The sequence below is a fragment of the Sinocyclocheilus grahami genome, unplaced genomic scaffold, assembly GCF_001515645.1.
Source record: "Sinocyclocheilus grahami isolate Dianchi unplaced genomic scaffold, SAMN03320097.WGS_v1.1 scaffold575.1, whole genome shotgun sequence".
Classification (NCBI taxonomy): domain Eukaryota; kingdom Metazoa; phylum Chordata; class Actinopteri; order Cypriniformes; family Cyprinidae; genus Sinocyclocheilus; species Sinocyclocheilus grahami.
In genome coordinates, this window is record NW_015505754.1 from 578,011 (window position 1) to 601,339 (window position 23,329).

Consider the following 23,329-nt stretch of genomic DNA (forward strand, 5'->3'; position numbering starts at 1 on the left):
AAATATTTTCCAAATTATATTTCACTATTACAAAATGAATAGATTTAAAAATACATACATACATACATACATAGAAAAAAGCAAATGCATATGATAAAAAAAATTAAATAAAAATGATAATGATTAAAATCAGCAAATAATACTAAAAATGAGATTGAAATGTGATTATATAAATAAATAATATAGCTAAAAGTACAGTAATATACTAATTACTTTAGCTAATTAAAGAAAATATTACATAATGTAACAGAAACTAAATATTTTCCAAATTATATTTCACTATTACAATTTTTCTATAATTATATTATATTATATTATATTGTATTGTATTGTATTGTATTGTATTGTATTGTATTGTATTGTATTGTATTATATTATATTTTTCTTTTTTTTTGAATTTATATATTTTTTTATTTAAAATTTTTATGTTGTTTTTGTGCTTTTGTCATTTTTATTAGTTTTTGTTTAGATCGAATTTATTTTTGTTTCAGTTTTAGTTCAGTTTTAGCTTTCATTTATTTACAGTTTTCATTTTCATTTAGTTTAGTTTTTTTTATTTAATTCAGCTTTATTTAAATGAGAGAATTAGACATTGTAGTGCTTCACATGAGAGAGCGAGACTTTCTAGGAAACTTATTTATCTATTATTGTAGCGCTTTGTCTCATTCCTGGAAAAGCTACAGTATTGTGGTTAACTTTAGAAGCGCTGCTAGTTTAGTTACTTACCGACGCTCTGTGTTGATGACAAACGGCACAAATCTTTCTGACTGGGAAGAACAGTTCAGGCTGTGCTGCAAAATCAATCATCAGCCTCTCAGCAGGCCTAAAGCACAGCAAACCAGAGCAACTCCTGCAACCACGGGCTGCTTTTTAACCAAGCTCAAACCGATGGAAATGAGAATCACCATAGGGCATCATAAATTAATAAATGAATTTCCCAGGATGCCTCTGGGTTATAATTACATTTGTTTTCTTTCAGTTTACCCCGTCGTTTGATTTCAGTGCTGGGAAACGTTCCTTTGGTGAATAAACAATCTCAACCTGTCAGGAACTTTTCCGGGTCAAATTTCACCCCCAATAAAAAAAGATTATATAAAATAATTTAACAACACAAGTTCACAGTTGTCTGATGTTGGTTAATGGTCACAGTCTGATGTTGGTTAATGGTCACAGGACATGCAGGTAAACAAATAAAAAAGTGTTTTATCTTAATTGTTTTCATTTTAGAAGTATTTATTTAAATTTTACATTTTTATAATTTAATTTAATTTAAATCTTTTGTTGTATTACCTTTAAAAAGCACAGCAATATATATTTAAATATGTATACTTTTTTATATTTTTCTTTTTTTTTGAATTTATATATTTTTTTATTTAAAATTTTTATGTTGTTTTTGTGCTTTTGTCATTTTTATTAGTTTTTGTTTAGATCGAATTTATTTTTGTTTCAGTTTTAGTTCAGTTTTAGCTTTCATTTATTTACAGTTTTCATTTTCATTTAGTTTAGTTTTTTTTTATTTAATTCAGCTTTATTTAAATGAGAGAATTAGACATTGTAGTGCTTCACATGAGAGAGCGAGACTTTCTAGGAAACTTATTTATCTATTATTGTAGCGCTTTGTCTCATTCCTGGAAAAGCTACAGTATTGTGGTTAACTTTAGAAGCGCTGCTAGTTTAGTTACTTACCGACGCTCTGTGTTGATGACAAACGGCACAAATCTTTCTGACTGGGAAGAACAGTTCAGGCTGTGCTGCAAAATCAATCATCAGCCTCTCAGCAGGCCTAAAGCACAGCAAACCAGAGCAACTCCTGCAACCACGGGCTGCTTTTTAACCAAGCTCAAACCGATGGAAATGAGAATCACCATAGGGCATCATAAATTAATAAATGAATTTCCCAGGATGCCTCTGGGTTATAATTACATTTGTTTTCTTTCAGTTTACCCCGTCGTTTGATTTCATTGCTGGGAAACGTTCCTTTGGTGAATAAACAATCTCAACCTGTCAGGAACTTTTCCGGGTCAAATTTCACCCCCAATAAAAAAAGATTATATAAAATAATTTAACAACACAAGTTCACAGTTGTCTGATGTTGGTTAATGGTCACATGACATGCAGGTAAACAAATAAAAAAGTGTTTTATCTTAATTGTTTTCATTTTAGAAGTATTTATTTAAATTTTACATTTTTATAATTTAATTTAATTTAAATCTTTTGTTGTATTACCTTTAAAAAGCACAGCAATATATATTTAAATATGTATACTTTTTTATAAATTTTTAATCAACTGTAATATGCTATAAACAGCAAAAAAAAAACCATTGTATTATAATAATTAGAATCAGAATGAGATTTTTTGGAAAAAAAAAAATATAAAAAATATATATATATATATATATATATATACTTAGGTCTAAAAACAATCACCATTCAGAATAATTAAATAGTAATAATAATAACTATAAGTAAATTACCAAAAACTAAAATGTTTGGATGCATTAATGAGAAGGGTAAATGTGCTTAATTGTCATGACCATTTTTAATGGTCCTAAAAATAGGTTTCATTTTTGGCTTTAATTATATTTTAAGCAAAACGTCATTATTTCTTTCTTTTTCTTTTGGGGCAAAATGTGACCTGGACGTTTTGTCTTGAGATTCATCATACTGCATTTTAGCTTATAGCGTTTGAGATGTTTCACTCCACATTAGCTGTTCAGTAGTGCGTGAACATCAGGGGGACGTTACAGGAAAACCACTTGTATTGATAACCACAGAAATGTCATTGATTATATGGACAAATTTCAAGTGTAAATACATGTTTAGATCTTCTATCATTGTGGTGTTTTTATATGTTAAACTGTCAGCGTTGGTTTCTGTTGCACTCTTATGGTACATTACAGAAGCTCTGACTCACTATTTTGCACGTCGTGATTTGCGCTGTTCGGCTTCTGGCCAAAGCTCCACTGCCATACTGAGTTAATTCTTACTCAGTGGCTAAGAAACAAACACTTTCTGCTGTGACCAAGAATCAGTCATCATGCTAAAACATTCACTCTGTGGCGTCTATACAGTAGTATATCTGACGTTTATTCAGACTAGAAGTGGATTCTTACACTTTTGCTTTTCCGTTTGGTCCAGCCAGTCTTGAAAGTTTGGTAGCATCCTTGAAATAATGATTTTGTATGAGGGTTTTGTCCCACGGTGTTCAATAATGGATGAGATCCAAATACTAAAGAGTTATTACAATCATATTCCTGCACCAAATCCTTGGAAACTTACCCTATTTAACAAAGCCAAGCCTACATTATTCATTGGCACTAATGCACAAAGTCACCCGCCTACACTATTTTTTATTACTTTGGATAGGATACAACTTTTTGCCTGCATGTTCACATTATTGTATTCTGTATTCCTCTGTCTGCCCCAGTGTTATTTTAATATTATTTGTATATATTTATGTATTTATTGACATTTTAAATTAGATTTTATTCAATTTCATTGTAGTTTTAGTAATTGTTTATCAGTTATTGTTTTTTTAAATAAATATTTCTATATAGTTTTTATTCATTTTTATTTTAGTTTTAATTTTAATAACTATGAGTTTTTTATTTTAGGCTTATTATATGTTTTGTTTATTTTTATTAGTTTTTTTATATTTCTATATAGCTTTATATCTATTTCAGTTTTACTTTTAGTTATTTTAGTGCTTTAGCTTACACATATTTATTTCAGTTAGTTGCCAAAGGCAATATTTGTGTTCAAGTATTTGTTTAAATATTTTAAAGTATAAGTTTGTGTTTTTGTAATTTTTTATAGTTTTTTTTATACAGTATATTTCTATATAGCCTTGATATATTAGTATTTTATATTTCTATTTATCTTTAATTGATATTTATTTCAGTTGTAGATATTTTAGTACTTTAGCTTTAACATATTTATTTCAGTTAGTTGTGAAAGGCCTAATTTTTTTTTTTTTTTTTTTTTTTTTTTGGGGGTTTTAATTTTTTTTTTTTTTTTTTTTTTTTTTGGTTTTTTATTTATATATATATATCTATATATATATATATATATATACAGTATATATAACATTTGTTGTCCTATATAGCTTTCTATTTGTTTTATGTAATATTTTCACAGTTTAGTTGTAATATTTTAGTATGCCAACTTAAACATAAATTAGAAGTGTTGCCTTAGCTATAACTGAAATGTTTGTTTTTTAATCTAATATTTATTCTATTTTATTTCAGCTTTATTTTTCAATTACAGAAAAATATTTTTAATAGGTTTAGTTGTGGTTAACAGTAACAGCACTGGCCGCTCCGTGTGTTTGTGTGTGTTATAGAGGAGGTCAGAGGAAGCGTCTCTACAGCGCCGTTCCGGGTCGCGTGTTTGTGGCGACGCGTTCTCGCTCCGCTCATGGTGAGCGCGAGATCAGCCTCAGCAAAGGGGACAAGGTCAAAGGTCAGAAGACTTCTCTTCAAGTCAGTATAAACATCTGAATATTTAAAGTTTATTAAAGCTGTGTCAAACCCTCTCAGTGTTGAGTGTAGGTGAAGGGGGATTCTGGGAAGGAACAGTGAAGGGCAGAACAGGCTGGTTTCCCGCTGACTGTGTAGAAGAGGTGCTGCCCCAAACCCAGGAGCAGCACACAGGTACTGCATTCAAATCACACCTCAGCTCTCTTTAATATCTCAGTGGTGTCTGTTAAGATGAAATAGAAATAAATTAGCCTTTATTTAAGTCTTAACTGTGTCTCAAACAGTACTCCGGTTTGAAGAGGTGCTAATGTGTGGACAGTAAGAACTAAAACATTTATTTCATGAATTTTAACCCTCAAATAAATGCTCAAACAAATGTCCTATGATCCCTTACAGGGTTGTTACCTGTTGACAGCTCTTGGTGTAAATTCATATATCAGCAAATGTTTTCCTTATGGATTCTGGATCGTTTTTGACAATAGAAGGAATCGGAAAAATAGCTGAGATATGAGTTGATATTTGAAGCATAACTGAGAAATCCAGCTCTCCTGATCTATGAAAGATAAACGCTAATGTTCTTCCTCTGTTCTTACGTGGTTATCTAAATGTGGACTTCTGTTCTGCTTAAATTACGCTGTATGTAATAACTATCGACAAACCATAATCCTAAAACACAATGGGGAATTATTTCATTTCTTTATGAATCCTTTATGGGTCTTTTCTCTTTTTTTGAGGATGTCCCCAAGAGCTTTTCTCAGTGGTGATTTGCCTTCTCACATAATCTTCATGCGCACAGCACACGAATATGCAAAATCACATCAATTTGAATACATCACACTTCCACTTACACAGATATACACGCCTACATGTGCTAACAGTCAGAGTGTGTGTGTGTGTGTGTGTGTGTTTCAGAGAGCCGCAGTGAGAAGGCAAAGAGGAAACTGTTTCGTCATTACACAGTAGGAACGTACGATGGTCTTGAAGTGCCCAGGTGGGAACAGAACGGAATCTGAATTCATTTGTTCAAATTTTGAATATTTAAATTTGAATTAAATAGACCTTATCTGTCTATTTAATTTATATAATCTGTTCATTTGAAATGTTCTATATCAGTATAATATGCTGATTTGCTGCTCAAGAAACATTTCTGATTATTATCAATGTTGAAAACAATTGTGCTGCTTCATATTTTTGTGGAAACTGTGAAACATTTTATTTTTCAGGATTATTTGATGAAGTTCGAAAGAACAGCATTAATTTGAAATGGAAATATTTACATTATAAATGTCTTTACTGTTACTTTTGATCAATTTAATGCATCTTTTCTAAATACAAGTAATAACTAAAAAAAAAATCTTACTGCCCCCAAACTATTAGTTAATATTCCATAATTTCTAAAATGTACTGTAGAAATAACTTACAACTCTATGATAATATAGTATATATGTTAAAAACTGAACTAAAATCATGTTAATCCTAAAGTGGTGTCACTTAGATTGTGCTGTGCCTCTATATTGGAAATGGGTTTTCTTTTGTGATAAAGTGTGTGCACACTAGCAATTATGAACTAAACTATACATGTTGATCCAGTTAAATCTATCGATGGGTTTTTGTCAAATGGATTCACCACAAAAAAGATTAGCGGCTGTTTCCTGTTTCAAACGTTTGCTGGCAGGTGCAGAAAGCGAGTCTCTGCCTCCACTAGACTGTATGCAAATGTCACAGCCACTTTCAAAAAATTACACAACAATGTTTGGATCTGTGGCTCTCATGTGGAATATTAACACATGCGGTGTGAGCCACTGCTGTCTCTCTGCTGCCGCTCTCTTGTCTCTGATCTGTCTCTCTCTCACGCACCGTGCATCAGCTGAAACGGTGTGGTTTCCAGTGGATATGTCAAATTGTGTGCATACGTTGTGTTTTGTGTTCATGTATGTGTGCATGGGTGTGTGTGAGAGTGTCCGTGCACATATAAGCTGTCTTGATCATCTGTTGCCATGCAGGCCGAGTGAGTGGTGAATACCAGTATGCGCTCGCATCTCTCACCCACCCATCAAAATCCCACAATTTATCTCCGGTTCTGTATGAAAGGAATAGATCACCCAGAAATGAAAATTCTGTCATTATTTACTCACCCTCATTTCGTTCCAAACCACAACAGTGTTAATGTTATTATTAATTTTTTGTCCAAAAAGGACCATTTTTGAAGAAGATTTTTTAAAGAAAGATTTAAAAAAAATTTTTAAATAAGTATCTTCCGCTCACCAAGGCTGCATTTATATAAAAATACAATAAAAACAGTAATATTGTGAAATATTATTATTACAATTTAAAAGAAATGTTTTCTATTGTAATATATTTTAAAATGTAATTTATTTCTGTGATCAAAGCTGAATTTTCAGCATCATTACTCCAGTCTTCAGTGTCACATGATCTTCAGAAATCATTCTAATATGCTGATTTGATGCTCATGAAACATTTCTGATTATTATCAATGTTAAATACCGTTGTGCTGCTTCATAATTTTGTGTAATTTTTTTTTCAGGATTTTCTGATGAATAGAAAGTTTAAAAGAGCATGATACATGTCTTTTCTTTCACTTTTCATCAATTTAAAGCAACCTTACTGATTAATTTCTTTAAAAAATGATCTTACTTTAGTCTATATTCTCATTATTTCCCAGTCTTCTGAAGTCATACAGTATGATGCGTGCTGTGAGTAACACACCATATTTAAGTAATTTATTGACTGAAAATCTTTTTCTCCATCAAAGCTCTGAAATTTCATTTCTGTTTGCATCAGTGAGAAATGCCACACAAATGAGCTGTGCTACTTTTCAGGACTTTTATGCTGTGTTTTGGCCCTTTTTATCAGCAACTCCTTTGAGTCTTTGACTTAGCTCAACCAATAAAGCACTCATTCCTTCAGCATGGCGGCGTTGGTTCACCATTCCCATAGTGGCCTCTAGAGGATGCAGCGCGAGTTCCCATTCAAAAGGAAGCGTCTCAGGTTATGCATGAAACCTAAGAATGGGAGCGAGATGCTGAGTCCCTTCGCAATGCTTCAGGAATTGCTGCATGTCTCCTTCAGGCAAGAAGTGGAATGGCGTATTTTACAGGTGCCTTTTTATACTCTCGGCCGCACCAGCTATGATGTCATAGGCTGCCGCCTGCCAATGTCAAGTTCATTGTCGTGTTTAACTCATGCTTCAGACAGTGGTCATACGGAGGCATTCCCCATAGCACCCTCTAGGGGACGCAGTGTCTCATTCCCCTTCTCAGGGAACCATGGTTACATGCGCAACCTGAGACGTTTTCCGTTATTATTAGTAGTCTTTCATATGAGCTTCTCTCTTCTCTCTCTGACAGTGACTACATCATAAAGGAGAAAACTGTACTTCTGCAGAAAAAAGACAATGAAGGCTTCGGTTTTGTACTCCGAGGGGCCAAAGGTAAGTGATGGACATCAGCGAGCTCTTTTCTGGTTTGATAACAGAGCACAGCATGACATAGACGGATCACGTCCATGATTGTGATCTGTGATCTCCAGCCCAGACTCCTGTTGAGGAGTTCAGCCCGACTCCAGCCTTTCCTGCTCTGCAGTACCTCGAGTCTGTCGACGAAGGGGGCGTCGCGTGGAGGTCCGGCCTGCGGATGGGGGACTTCCTGATCGAGGTCAGCAAAGATGTCGCCTCCTTTGATGCAACCTTGTTTTAGACATCTAATGAACCATTAAAACAAGTTTTTATTAGATAAAGAGCCATAGAATGTTATATAGAAGACAGAATGCTGCATCGCTACAAAAGCCAAAACTAGTTTAGCGGTATAGTCTCCAGTCTGTGAGGTGTTAAACCCAACACTGAACAAATCTTAACACCTACACTGAGGTGATAAACCTCACTGAGATACTTGTGTTACCTACTTTAATTTGATTCTGGAAGAGAAGATGACATGGATCTTGTGTTCTCTGTGTATGCCATCTTGAGTATGTGGTGCTGCAAAATATATTTTTATTGATACGTCTCCAGACGCAATGCCCTGTTAGCAAAAACCTTCACCTCACGGTTCCCAGCTGGTTAATTTGGAGAGTGTGAATCATGTTGAATCATTTCGAATCAAGTCTGATGATAATGCTCAAGACACCCACTTGTGTTTCTCTCTTTCTCCAAACTGCAAATCAAATTTCCTTTCTTATATAATTTTTAAATATAGTTTTCTTTAAAAAAATAATAAAATCTTTTGTAAGTCTTTGTGAAAATCACCTGAATTGAAAAATAGAGTAGAAATAGAATATTTGGAATATACACATTCAAAAGTTCAGGTTTGGTAACAACTTGTGTTACCTACTTTAATTTGATTCTGGAAGAGAAGATGACATGGATCTTGTGTTCTCTGTGTATGCCATCTTGAGTATGTGGTGCTGCAAAATATATTTTTATTGATACGTCTCCAGACGCAATGCCCTTTTAGCAAAAACCTTCACCTCACGGTTCCCAGCTGGTTAATTTGGAGAGTGTGAATCATGTTGAATCATTTCGAATCAAGTCTGATGATAATGCTCAAGACACCCACTTGTGTTTCTCTCTTTCTCCAAACTGCAAATCAAATTTCCTTTCTTATATAATTTTTAAATATAGTTTTCTTTAAAAAAAAAAAAAAATCTTTTGTAAGTCTTTGTGAAAATCACCTGAATTGAAAAATAGAGTAGAAATAGAATATTTGGAATATACACATTCAAAAGTTCAGGTTTGGTAACATTTTTTTTTTAGCATTTAGCATTTATTTGATTAAAAATGCAATAAAAATGCTAATATTGTGAAATGTTATTACGATTTACGATTTAGTGGTTTTTATTTATTTATGTTTTAAAATGTAATTTATTCTTGTGATCAAAACTGAATTTTCAGCATCATTACTCCAGTCTTCAGTGTCACATGATCCTTCAGAAATCATTCTAATATGCTTATTCACTGCTCAAGAAACATTTCTGATTATTATCAATGTTAAGAACAGTTGTGCTTCTTTTCTATATACTTATTATATATTATTATAAGTGATACCATATGTGCGATACACTGTGATGCATTTTTTCAGTATTCTTTGTAATTCTTTCTTTAAAAAAATACTGACCTGCAACCTTTGAATGGTTATGTGTATTACAATGTATGTTAAGTTACTATTGATTGAAATATGATGGCTGTATTTTCACAGGTGAATGGAATCAATGTGGTGAAGGTGGGTCACAGGCAGGTGGTGAACATGATTCGTCAGGGCGGGAACAGTCTGATGGTGAAGGTCGTCATGGTAGCGCGAAATCCTGAGATGGAGGAAATGCCTAAGAAGAAAGGTCAGAGAGAGCGATTTTACTGTGGCTTTGTCTATGGGAGTATGAATGAATGACATTGCAGGCAGTTTTTGATTTGATTTAACAGCGCTCTCTTTCCCTTTAGTTCCCCAGCAAAGTAAGCGGCTGACCCCTCCGGCTATAGCTCTGCGCTCCAAATCCATGACTTCAGAACTGGAGGAGATGGGTACAGTCTTAAAAACACATATACACACACCTTCCATACACATACACGCATGAAATGCATGTTATTCTATTAGGCATTTACTGTTATCATAAACTCTGATATTACACTTTCAATCCTCTTTTTGGCTGATAATTTGCTTCTTTGTCTTTCTTTCTTCTTTGCACACAGTGGAGAAAGGTCTGTGCAATGTCTTGTCATTTTGAACCATTAAAATATTTTAGAATGAATCTCACAAAAGTCATCCAGGACACATTTCACCCCAAAATACTAACTAACTAACTATGAATCCTAAAAAGTCATTTTATGGGAAATTTGCATATTTGTTGCATATGGATGTTTAAATTTTGTTTTCACGATGCTTCTCCATGCTATTCTCCTCAGTGACTGTCAGTAGATTAATAGTTTTTTTTTCTCTTTCCCTTTAGTTCCCCAGCAAAGTAAGCGGCTGACCCCTCCGGCTATAGCTCTGCGCTCCAAATCCATGACTTCAGAACTGGAGGAGATGGGTACAGTCTTAAAAACACATATACACACACCTTCCATACACATACACGCATGAAATGCATGTTATTCTATTAGGCATTTACTGTTATCATAAACTCTGATATTACACTTTCAATCCTCTTTTTGGCTGATAATTTGCTTCTTTGTCTTTCTTTCTTCTTTGCACACAGTGGAGAAAGGTCTGTGCAATGTCTTGTCATTTTGAACCATTAAAATATTTTAGAATGAATCTCACAAAAGTCATCCAGGACACATTTCACCCCAAAATACTAACTAACTAACTATGAATCCTAAAAAGTCATTTTATGGGAAATTTGCATATTTGTTGCATATGGATGTTTAAATTTTTTTTCACGATGCTTCTCCATGCTATTCTCCTCAGTGACTGTCAGTAGATTAATAGTTTTTTTATATATTTTTACAGTATTTGTATTTCACAACCATAATATTTAAATACAATTTTAATATTATTAATTGGAAATTGTATTTGGTCATGAAAAGAATGTTACAATGCAAAAACAAAACACAAATTATCCTAAAACAATTTTGTAATTCTTTCTCTAGTTGCATCGTTTTCATTATGCAAAAAAAACTTTCTTGTTTTAGGGGTGAAATATGTCTTAGTTTTCTGACAGGTTTTACGAAATTAACTGTTTAATCATATCATAGTGTTGCAGAGAGTTTCTGTTTTTTAGTTGGATAATTTGTCTTCTCATATAAAATTTATCAAGGTTATTAATGTCCTTTTATTAGTTTATTAGTCAGTATCAGTCTAGATTTTAAACAATAGACAACAGTATGCAGTTTATATGTATTAGTTATAAAATTAGTTTCTTTCAGTGACAGTGAAAACATGTTATAATGTTTGTTGGCTGTCAGTTTTCTTCTTAGTTTGTTACCATGACAACTGAAAATAGACTGCAAACTTGAGAAAAATACTTGCTGTTTATTGACACCGATTGTTAATACTGTTACAAGGGAATAATTTTAAATAATGATTTAAGAAATGTTACATTGTCACCATAGTGTCCGGTTAAACATGCTCTTATAAAAGCATATTATTGCATTTTTAACATTACTCACTTCCTTTTGCAGCTGCCTCGCCGTGGAAGAAGAAACCAGGTGACTTGATTTTTCTTTTGTTTTCTTCAAATGCATAAGGGTTATGAAATGTGTATTATGACTGCCTCTAGTTAGTATGATTACCACATAGAATGCATTTAAGAGCAATTCATGAAATTCCACAAGTTTCTCTGGCATGTGTGGATTATGTATTAAGATCATTACGGTCAGATACACGTGTAGCTGTCTCTGTGTATTTTTGTGTGAAGTTGCTAATGTTTTTGTATGTGTCGATGCTCAGATCATACAGAGAGCTCTCAAGCTCCAGAAAAGAAGAAGAGCGTCTATCAAATGGCCCTTAGTAAGAAACCCGTCCTTTTCATTTATTATATCTCATCTCCTGATATACATTTTTTACTGTATACACACTTTTGAATCTCACATTTAAAGTATATTATTATATCCAGGTGATTCACCTCAAGTTTTGTAGCATGTTAATTTTCTCCTGTTGTCCTTCAGATAAACTGGATGAGATTCTAGCCGCTGCTCAGCAGACAATTAGCACATCAGACTCTCAGGGTCACAGAGGTCACGGGGGCAAGAAGGAACGAAACAAGGGCTTTAACGCTAATGAGGTAACATCTCTGTTTCATTATATCTGTTCTGATTAACATAGAGTTTCGACAGTCTTGAGGAAGCTACTTTTGAAGTCAAGTTACTCATAATTTAAACTACAGTCAGTATGGCATCTTTTGCCATTTATCATCAGCATAAACTTTAACCAGCATCTTTAAAAAAACAACAGCATGAGCAGCAGCATGTAGCTAAATATTTCGGCATAAACAAATGCTGTGTGGGGACTTAAATTGGTGAAATGTTCAGAACAAAACAATTTGCTTTCACACATGAAATCTTGTTTGATTATTGCATCAGCTTGCTCAGTAGCTACAAGAAAATCTTGAAAAGAGTTTTATATACAGCTTTGAAACAGTAGTTTTGGCAGAAGAAAAGGGTTCTTTGATGTGTGTTGCTACATATGACCACTTGCATTTGCTCGCCTGTCTTAGCTGTTGCACAGTCATGTTAGTAAGGCTTTTCGCCTAGTAATAAGTGTAAGAGTGATACCGCATCTGTGCTGCAGGTGCTGAGAAAAAGTATATTTACAAGCAGTTATTGTGTGGAAGTAGAGTTGTAAGATTGTCTGATGTAGAGTCGTCTTTCACTGAGGCAGCAAGGAAATGTGCTAAATATTCCATCCCATCAGTCTTTTCCCGTTTTTTACAGCAAACTTTTGAACAATCAGGTGTTGGCGTGATGTCATCAGGGCCTGGGTATGGTTACAACCAAGCCCAGTTTTCATCAGGCCATTCAACTCAGCGTGCTATGATGATGCGTCAGAAATCCATGGGTGACTTTAAATGCAACAAGTGTTGAATCCATTGCTATTCACTCCAATTGCTCTGTAATTCTTAGAGCAACTTATGTAACTGTGTTCTGCATGTCTTCTGTCCAAAGGAGGGACCGAGGAGGAGAGGGTACATCTCCATCCTCCTACTATGAAGCTGTCTCGTAGTCTTTCTGTGCCTGGACCAGAGGACATCCCCCCTCCACCCGACACCTCAGCGCCTGAGCCTCCCCTGTCTGCCGGTGGCCACACAGACAGGAGAGCAGCACCAACACATTTTTATGCTGTTCCTCCTCTGCCTCCATCACACCACCTGCCTCATAGCCAGACACAGCACAGGGTCCCGCCCAACCGCAGGGTAAGAGCTTGATAGCGCTGGTCAAAATCCTTAACGCGTTAAAATAATTTAACACAATTAATGCAAAATTATTGAAACATAATTTCTATTCTAAACCTTTTACCCAATTTCGCTTGTTTGCAATCAGATCATTTTTAGTCCAGTGATCCAGTAAGCGAATGCTTTTAAACAATCAGTCCAACTCCAAAACAGTGCTTGTAAAGAAAACCAGGCTGATTACATCAGAGATGGCAGAGAGAGCAGAGACTCAAGTTGTGTTTTCAGTGAGTTATCCAAGTATCAATTATATGAACTTCTTATATCATTTGGTTCTTTGGTGTCCTTTGGAGTCTCCAAGTGTCCTTTTTTGAAAATATATCTAAATTTATCTTGAAATAAGCTTGCAGAAAATACAATTTTGTGAGAATCACCCTTCAATCTTTTGATTTACTTATACTATAGTAAATAATGACCAAATGAATGTGTTAAACAAGATAAATAGTATTTGCGTAATTAATGGTCCAAAAAAATAAAGAAGGGAATACGGAATTAGAACAACAGAAGGGTGAGTAAATTATGACTGAATTATCATTTTTGGGTGAACTATCCCTTTAAGACTTTGAAATATTGTCTTTAACAGGCTGAAACTGATACCAGCAAGATGGGAGGAGCAAGAATGGGCGGCCTGAGGCGTGGCTATAGCAATGCCGTGCCTCCCTCTGATGTGGGCCCCAAGCAGTCTACAGCACAGCGGAACCAAGCGCCAACGGTGGCCAAGATTGCAGGTCGGCAAGGTGGGAAAGGGATGTTGGTAAAGCAGCGCAAGGTGGAGGAGACTGGCAGAGGAAAGTTGGAAAAAAGTTCCATTTCGATCCCAACTATTATTGTGAAAGCGCCTTCTACCAGCAGCTCTGGGCACAGTAGCCGTGCGAGCAGTGAGGATACAGAGCCGTCTCCTGAGAATAATGAAGACCAGGAAGAGGCAAAGCCTCAAAACCCAGTTGTGGCTCCTACGCCCGCTCCACCTCCACCACCAAATATCCCATCAAAACTGGAAACACTGGGCAAGAGCAAAGCACAGCGGGAACGTGAATGCTACCGTGACTCCCGTCGGAGAAGCACCTCGTTCTATTACTCCTCTGAGGAGGACATGTTAGATGAGCAGGAGTCTGCTCAGACTTCATTGGAGGCCAATACCTCCGCTCGTTTACGCCCTTCTAAATCTATCGATGAGGGATTGATCTCCGGTGATGCCTTAAGCATGCCACCTGCGTTTGGGTTGCCACAGTATGCATCAGCTACACCTCATCAAGCCACTACCTTCATCCACCCATTGACGGGGAAGGTTCTAGACCCAACAAGCCCACTTGGACTCGCATTGGCTGCACGCGAGCGAGCGCTGAAAGACGACCACCGTACTCGTAGAGAGGAACGCCACTTTGGTCGGCAGCTGTCCAGCACCGGAGCTTTTCCTTCTGCGGTCTCCACTCCAAACCAAAAACCTGTTCCTCCATTCTACATCTACCAATCAAACACCTCACTCTACCTTGGTGGTGCCTCTCCAACAACAAGTGGGCCAGTCCCACAGAGTCGCCCCCAGTCTCCTCGGATGCTTCGATTAATTGGTGGTGGGACGGGGAGCTTGGAATGGAGTGAACAGAATATTGTGGATAGAGAGGAAAGAGGAGCACCAAAGGTGCGGTTTACAGACAATCAAGCCAGTCAGCACCAGTCTCACCTTCAGGACAGAGACAACAGAGCCAATCAGTACCACACTTACATGCGGGACCGAGAAAGGGAAGGGCACAAGAGGATACCGCCCAAGCCTCCTCCCCGCAGGCCTTCCTTTATAGGCAAGGAGAGTGAACTCGGCACGGCTGACAAAAGTTCCACCAGTAATTCCCAGGATGACAGGGGAGGACAGAAGATGGGAGAGAGTGGGATGGAAAAGGAGGGAGAGAGGGATACAAAGAGAGGGGGAAATCTAGGGGTTGGAGAGGGTGGCGATGGGATGGTGCTTCCACCCCCTACTCCGTCTGTGGATGTGGACGATGAGTTTGTGTTTGCAGAGCCCCTACCTCCCCCTATACAGTTTGCAAACGGAATAGAAATAGACACCCATGGAACAACAGAATATAATCAACAACAACAACAGAAGGAGCTGTCAGGATCTCAACCACCCAAGGAGCAACAGTCTCTGCAAACGCTTTCCAAACCCCCGCAAGATGCCATGTCCCTACTAGACAACATGCAAGCTGACTCACAGCAGACACCCGTCCAACCTTCTGCTGTGGTACATCCATTTCTTTTCCCACCATCTCCTCTAATCCCCGCTCCACAGCTGTGTGCCAAAATACCTCCCGCAAACCCACCCCAGTCCCAACCCTCAAGCTATTCTCAGCACCCAAACAACAGCCAACCCCAGCCTTTACCCTCGCCACAAGCGGGAGACTCTGCTGCTTCTAGTCTTACATCTTATGATAGTGAGGTGGCCAATCTGACCCAGTCAGCTCTCTCCCCATCTCTTCCTTCTCCTCAGATATTCCCTTCATCGAGTTCCCCTTCTGCCCCAAACACCTCATCTGACCCTATGTCATTGCATCGGCCTCTCCCACTTTTCTACCCGCAACAGGGCCACGCTAACATTTCTATGTCATATTCTACTGTGGCTGCAACTGCAGCTGTAATGACTGTCACCACAACAATGCCTTTGGAAAGTGCATCAGTTATCGCAGGTGATCGACTTCCTCCAGCTCTTAAGGGGCGTGATTGGTCGGAGGCTGTGGTTGATTCTGGGATTGAGGAACTGGATAGTCACAGCAGCAGTGATCACCACATGGAAAACTTTGGAGAAAGAAGGGAACTAGAAGCAGGCCGAGAGAAGGAGAGGGGAGGAAGACGGGGAGAAAGCATGGAGAGTGGGATAGTAGGGGATGGATTAAAAGGAGACCGAAGAGTGTCCCTGGATTCGTCTCTTTCTCACCCCGATAAATTAGCTCAAAAAACACACAAACCACCCATGCATAAATCCAAACCTCCAAACCCGCCACTCGCAAAAACCCACATTCAAAATATGTCAAAATATCATGTGCACACAGAAAATGGACGAACCGGACCACTGCTACAGCGGCAGGCTAGCACCGCTCCCAACATGTACAGGTCAAGGGAAGAGGAAGAGCAAGAACAGGGAAGAGGAGGTGAAGTGGCTGTAAAGATTCCAGCATTTATGGATCGTCGTCTGAACTCTCCTCTCTCCAATGTTAAGGCCAGCATCATAAATGAACTCAGCAGTAAACTACAACAGCTTGGTGGCTGGCAGGGTCAGGCACCACCGTCAAATCATAGGTGAGACATCTTGTGAAAACAAAAAGACACTCACGTTCTTACAGTACAGTTGCAAGAAAAAGTTTGTAAACCCTTCAAGAATTACCTGGATTTATGGATTCATAATATGGTCTGATGTACAATTCTATGTTGACCACACACCTTTATTCTCAGACTGTATGTTAAAAAACAGGTTTCACAACACAGTGCACATATGCCAAATACATATGTATATTATCTCATCCTGTTTGTGCTACAGATGTGAATGATACCTCAAATCATAGCAACCAAAAGAAAAAAGTAAAAATCTCTCATTATATTTTAGCAACCACATAGCAATCCCCGGCAAACACCCCAGCATTGTTTTGGCAATTTTTTTCACTGGCAAACACCTCTAATCTAGTTTTATTGCTTATTTTGTCTGAATTAAATGGGCATTACTGTTATTTTTCTGGTTTACACACATTATTTAATTTTTCACAGGTTTCCAGGTGATCCCTCTGGCTGTGCACCTCTCCTCCCTGCTTCTGTGCCGTCTCTCCAACGCCCCTTCTCTCCAAACCTTCCCCCTAATTCTTTAACATCTAACTGCCCCTCTGTTGCTTTGAACCGTAACCCTGTACCTTCGTCTCCTCTTCCTGTAACGTCTCTAACCCCAGCCTTAACCCCGACCCCATTACCTCTCACCCCAATCCCAGCTCCACCTCCTCTCAAAGACTGGACGCCATCTAATTCTCCTATTTCTTTTCCTCATGGGATTTTGTCTCCTCCGTCGCTGCCCCATGCCCCCCTCTCTCCTCTTTCCCTGGCTCATGCACCCCTCTCTCCTCCATCATTACCTCATCCTCTCATTTCCCCAATATCTCTCTCTCATGCACCTCTCTCTCCTTCCTCTGTCTCTCTTACACCACTTTCTCCATCCTATTCCCCCTATCCCTTGTCTCCAAAACATCGCTCTAAGTATCGCGGTAAAGCTTCCGAGTTTCAGTTCTCTGGACCGGAACTACGCCGTTCCGAATCTCATTCGTACACTCAGCGTCGCCGAGTGCCCAGTCCCCTCATCTCCTGCTCGGACCACCCGCAACCTGGACCTCCGCGTCCATCCTCGCTCCCTCTCTTTCTGTCTACGCCGCTCTACAGCTCTCCGTACGAAATACAACCTCCTTTAACGCCCCCATTTGGAGTCGCCCACCAATATTCAGACCAGTTTTTCACGCAAACTTCTCCTCTCTTCCCACTCCCGTCACCTGTGGCTCCTCCTAACCCCGTGCTGGTCTCCAGCTCGCTCTCTCCTACCAACTTCTTGTCTGGAGGCTCCTCCCCATCTTGTATGAGCTACCCGCCCTTAATTCCTCCTTCGCCCAATCAGCCTTTTGTGTCTAAGCCCCTCCCCTACTGGAGCAAATATGATGTTGCTGATTGGCTGACATACCTGAATCTGGCAGAGCACCGGGACCGTTTTCTTGACAACGAGATTGACGGCTCCCACCTGCCATCTCTGACAAAAGAGGACTTCCTGGATCTGGGTGTGAGTCGGGTCGGACATCGTATGAACATTGAGCGTGCGCTTAAGAGACTTACGGACAGGTGAGATAGAAAGATGAGAATAGGAGGGGAAATGAAGGGTAGATTTAGACGAGGGCCTGATGAACAAGCATCAGAAAGCAAACTAGACACAAGTAGTGAGGGGGAAAACTATTAGTTTTTCTGAAACGGAAAAGAAGCCGTTTATATATGTTTTCCTAAAATGTCCACCATTTCATAAAAATTTAGCTCTGCATGGATAATTCTGCCTGCAGCTTTACTCAACAATAAATAAATATTCTGCCCTTGATGTTCATGTATGCTTTAGATGATATTTATTAAAAGAAGTTTAGTTAAGTAAGGAAGACTTCATTCGATCATAAAACCCATTTCCTCTCTAGACTGTGACCTTCATGTATACATATTCTATTTCACACTGCCAGTCAGAGGTTTGGAAATATCTATTCATTCTTTATTATTAACATTTTCCACATTTTAGAGTAATAGTAAAGTATGAAAACTAAGAAATAATACCAATGGAAACATTTCTGCTATGTAGTGACCAAACAATGTTAAATCCCAACCATTTCCATGACACTTCTGAAGGAGTTCTCATGTCTCCTTGTTTTTTTGTGAACTAATTTTTAGTTTGTAGTTTTTAAGAACGTATGCACAACCCTTTAGATCAAAAGATCATGAGTGGTCGAGTGTAAACCTTTGTCTAGTATAACATAAATGAATTGAGTTATTATTTTTCATATTCCATGTAAGACCACAAACATCATTTAATCGATTGAATCACAGCTCATTCCTTTTCATTAAACATGGCATTTATTTGAAATTGCACAACTGACACGTGCCCTGTAATTACATACTGCACATTTATATAACTTTAATTGCTTTTTGAATGCCAAATTCTTCATCTTAGTTTGTAGATGATCAGTATATCAAGCACTTTCTTTTCTTACCTCATGCTCTGCCTCTTTTTCTTTCTTTCCCCCCTTCCATGTTTTCTAGGCTCTCCTCTGCTTTCTCTGTCTCCACTGTTTCTTCTGAAGGGCAGAACGAACGCATGAGAGATGAGGCGACTCAGAGCTAGAGGAAAGAATTAGAGAGAACCAGTTAGAGGATAGAAAGAAAGAAAGAATAGGGTTAGACAAAAAGCACTTGGGATGAAAGGGAAAGACTTCCACTGAAGGACAGAGATGGGGATGATTGCAATGGAGAAGCGCTATGAAATACTCGAACACTCTCACAGAGAGCAAATGTTTGTCGTCCCAGCTGAAGCCAGACGGCCAAATGTCTTCAGTCTGTCAGAGACAGAGAGAATGTACTTCTTTCATTGTTTTTTGGGATGACGAGATCAAGAGGTTTAATGAATTTTAGTAATATGATATTATTATATTAATACAAATGAGGCTGCTGTGCATATTTTAGCATCATGACGTGCAGGCTTTGATTCATCTGATATGATGATTAAAGTCAACATGAAACCAGAATGACCCCATTTACTTTTTAATACACATTTTTTTGTGCACGTTATTCCAAAGAATGCTTATCAAATGTAATTTTCCATTTTGGCTGATGTCACCAAGCCCTCATATTTTTAACCGCCAGTCATACAGTGACACTTTACACCATCCAATCAATTTGCAATAGATAAAATCAAGTCCTGCCTTACATTTTTTTTTAATTGAATATCTTTTTTTTACTCCGATATGTTGGATGATGAAAGTAAAACGGGTTGTAAACTGTTTCATGTTGACTTTAAGTAATAAAAGCTCTAAAAAAAAATCATCATAATGCCAATAATAACCATATAAGGATTATGTAAGCGTAGGAATGTGTGTGTGTGTGTGTGTGTGTGTGTGTGTATGTGTGAGTGTGTGTATGGAAATGTATGCAGAATTAAAGTATATATATATAGATATAAATATCAGATATTTCTATTGTGTGATATGATGATACATAAGCTCTGCTTAAGAGGTTTGAATAAATTATTCTGTTGTTGAATTTATTCTCATCTCTTTTTGATCAAAATTTACAGAAATGATCACTTTAAATAGTTACACTTTTTCACAATTTTTGCAGCTTTTACAGCCCAATTTTACTAAATTCTTTACTACAGGGATAGTTCACCCAAAAATGGCCCCTCAGGCCATCCAATATGTAGATAGTTTGTTTCTTCATCAGATTTAGAGAAATGTAACATTTCATCACTTGCTCACCAATGGATGCTCTGCAGTGAATGGGTGCCGTCAGAATGAGAGTCCAAACAGCTGATAAAAACATCACAATAATCCACAAGTAATCCACACCACTCCAGTCTACCACTCCCAAAGCTGTGTGTTTGTAAGAAAGAAATCCATCATTAAATTGTTTTTAACTTAAAACGGTCATTTCTGGCCAAAATATGAGTCCATAATCCATAATAATGTTTCCTCCAGAGAAAAAGTCCATCTCCTGTCGTCCTCTCACATCAAAATCCACCCACATATTTGTTTAGAGCTGTTTTGGACTGTTTTTGCTTGTAAATGTTGCTTGATCTGTGCAGATTTCTCTCATGATTCAGACGAGATGACTTTTTCACTGGAGGAAGTGTGATCATTATGGATTCATATTTTAGCTGGAAGGTTTGAAAGTAAAAAAAAAGGTTTGGAGTAAAAAAAAACATCTTAACGATGGATTTATTTCTAACAAACACGCAGCTTTTCACTTCACAAGATGTTAATTGATGGACTGGAGTGGTTGGATTACTTGTGGATTATTGTGATGGCTTTATCAGCTGTTTGGACTCTCATTCTGACGGCACCCATTCACTGCAGAGCATCCATTGTGATGTAATGCTACATTTCTCCAAATCTGACAAAGAAACAATCTCATCTACATCTTGGATGGCCTGAGGGCAGAATCATCAGCTGCTAAATTCATATCTGCGTTTGCTGGCTGGCGCTGAGCCAGATACAGACGCGTTTTTACAGCACTGTGCATTAACCAATCATACACGAGCTTATGAATGCAATGACCAATCAGAGGTGTTCAGATGAGTCATCGCTAAAAAGCCGGTGTTTTCTTCACTCGCTCGCTGCTGAATACCTCTTCATTTACTTACACATATTTGAGAATCAAGATATTTCCTGATATAGTTAACACGTTTGGAAATATTTCGAATAAAAAGGAAAAAATAAATAAAACCTAAGCCTACATCAGTTAAACTGCTATTGCATAACTGATATAGGCCCCCCGCCACGTGCCCCCTCAAAAATCATGAGTGTATGACACCCCTGGTTATGGTCATTCTGAAATGCCTGAGCAAAGTTTGTTGTCAAAGTGTTTCTGTATAATTGTCTTACACGACTGCATTCCCAAACAGTGTCATTGCTCCGAAAGCAATGACACCATTCATTGTGTTTCTTCTGTTCACTCTGAGGCGCAAGTAATTTATATCATATATGAAAATTATTATATTTAGTGGCTTCTCCTTTATTCTTAGTGATATTAGCACCGCTAGGGTGAGTACATTTTCAGCACATTTTAATTTTTGGGTGAACTATATTCCTTTAATTATATGCTTGAACGTTGTTCCATGGAGGTAACAACCATCAGGGTGAGTAAATAATGACTTTTTCATTTAAAAATGAACTATTCCTAGAATTCCCACAGGCCACGATTGACTGCGTATGATGTGGTAGAGATCACATGACACTGGCCACTGCCCTGTTGCTGTTGCCGAGATGATGAACTCTGATAATAAACAATCATCTATATTCATGTTACTATAAGTGCCTTAAACACTTCATATGCTTTGATTATAGATATGTCGAATTGCATGGTATATTGTTTGCTTTGGACTTATGAACTTGCTCTGTAAACACACTGATACATACTAATTGCTTCACATGTTTTTCACTCTGAGCTGTGATTAGCAGAGAGCTGAAATAACTCTCACATTCTACAACACACTTAAATTTCACACCTGACAACTAATTTACACTGAGATGAGAGAGAATGTGTGTGTGTGTGTGTGTGTGTGTGTGAGAGAGAGAGAGAGAGAGAGAGAGAGAGAGAACACACACTTGCATGTACATGTGCACCTCCACAACAGCTGACTGACTGCACAGACACTGGAGGAACATCAGACAGACAGAGATGGGAGAGAAGTGAGGGATACTGAAGGAGGGCAGAACAAGCCAAAGAACGGAAGAAAAAAGCCTTGGAGTGACAGGTCAGTTTTGCTTTTCGTTTGTTATTCTGTTTGACTTTAGTTTCTGAGTAGTTGACAAAAAAACATAAAAATTTGATAATGAATGATATGAAAGTGTATATTTTAGGTGTTGCAACATCATTTTGATTTTTAAAAACCACTTTACCATTTTGCACCCCACTTAAAGTAAATGGTTGTGCTGTGTGAGACTTTAAAGTACAAATAGTTCATTTACTCTCAGTTAATATGACAAAATCTGCATGCATATATTAGAGAAGCAAAAAAAAATTTGTTTTAGTAGCATGTCACTGTTAACTATCAACTATCCATATTGCATAAAGAGTGTTACCCTGATTCATTGGATAGTGTTGCGTGTGAATCAGTGCAGGTTTACAAACTAAGGAAATTAGCATTTATTAAGTAACTTAATGTGTCACTTTTGCATGTGACACTTTGCTATGCAAAAGCAAATAGCTTTGATTGTTTTATAGTGTATATTTAGCTCACACAGAAAGCTTGATCAATACTGTAGATCATTGCTGAAATCGCCTGTTGAAATGCTTCCATTATGTTTTTGTACTTTGCTAAAAATGGATTGATATTCACAGTAACAAAAATGCTTTTTAGTTTAGATTTTTTTTGTTTTATTTTTTATATGCTTTTCTTCTGTTTGTGTATTTTTCCTATGCAATCTGTTCGTATTTGAGATTGTGATTGTAAATGTTTTATTTAATTTTCTGGGGAAAAAAACAGACTGAAGTTTAAACACTGTTCTGCATGAATATAGATGTGAGTTTTGATAAATCCCTTATGTGTGTGTGTTTGTATATATATATATATATATATACACACACACATAAATATTTAAATTTAGGGGCAAAAATTACAGTTCTCCAAAAACTATTTATGGGTTTCATTTCTGTAGTACTCAAAAAAAAAAAAAAAAGGAACAAAAACCAAA

At 37.3% G+C, this 23,329-nt stretch overlaps 2 protein-coding genes across 2 annotated transcripts in view; both read left to right on the forward strand.

Moving 5' to 3' along the window:
* Positions 1-19,905, forward strand: part of LOC107556669 (SH3 and multiple ankyrin repeat domains protein 1-like) — a 43,070-nt gene extending 23,165 nt beyond the window's left edge. Inside the window, exons 12-27 of the mRNA XM_016239830.1 lie at positions 4,343-4,461; positions 4,539-4,652; positions 5,391-5,469; positions 7,847-7,929; positions 8,028-8,152; positions 9,689-9,824; positions 9,928-10,008; positions 10,177-10,185; positions 11,608-11,634; positions 11,876-11,935; positions 12,094-12,209; positions 12,859-12,982; positions 13,090-13,337; positions 13,957-16,661; positions 17,124-18,227; positions 19,182-19,905. Of these exons, the coding sequence (XP_016095316.1) occupies positions 4,343-4,461; positions 4,539-4,652; positions 5,391-5,469; positions 7,847-7,929; positions 8,028-8,152; positions 9,689-9,824; positions 9,928-10,008; positions 10,177-10,185; positions 11,608-11,634; positions 11,876-11,935; positions 12,094-12,209; positions 12,859-12,982; positions 13,090-13,337; positions 13,957-16,661; positions 17,124-18,227; positions 19,182-19,263 (5,212 nt within the window). The 3' untranslated portion in view covers positions 19,264-19,905. The remainder of the gene's footprint in view (positions 1-4,342; positions 4,462-4,538; positions 4,653-5,390; positions 5,470-7,846; positions 7,930-8,027; positions 8,153-9,688; positions 9,825-9,927; positions 10,009-10,176; positions 10,186-11,607; positions 11,635-11,875; positions 11,936-12,093; positions 12,210-12,858; positions 12,983-13,089; positions 13,338-13,956; positions 16,662-17,123; positions 18,228-19,181) is intronic.
* A 2,269-nt stretch (positions 19,906-22,174) lies between these two features.
* LOC107556670 (protein kinase C and casein kinase substrate in neurons protein 2-like) overlaps positions 22,175-23,329 on the forward strand; it is a 13,417-nt gene continuing 12,262 nt past the window's right edge. The window contains exon 1 of the mRNA XM_016239831.1: positions 22,175-22,389. The gene's annotated coding sequence lies outside the window, so the exon portion shown is untranslated. The remainder of the gene's footprint in view (positions 22,390-23,329) is intronic.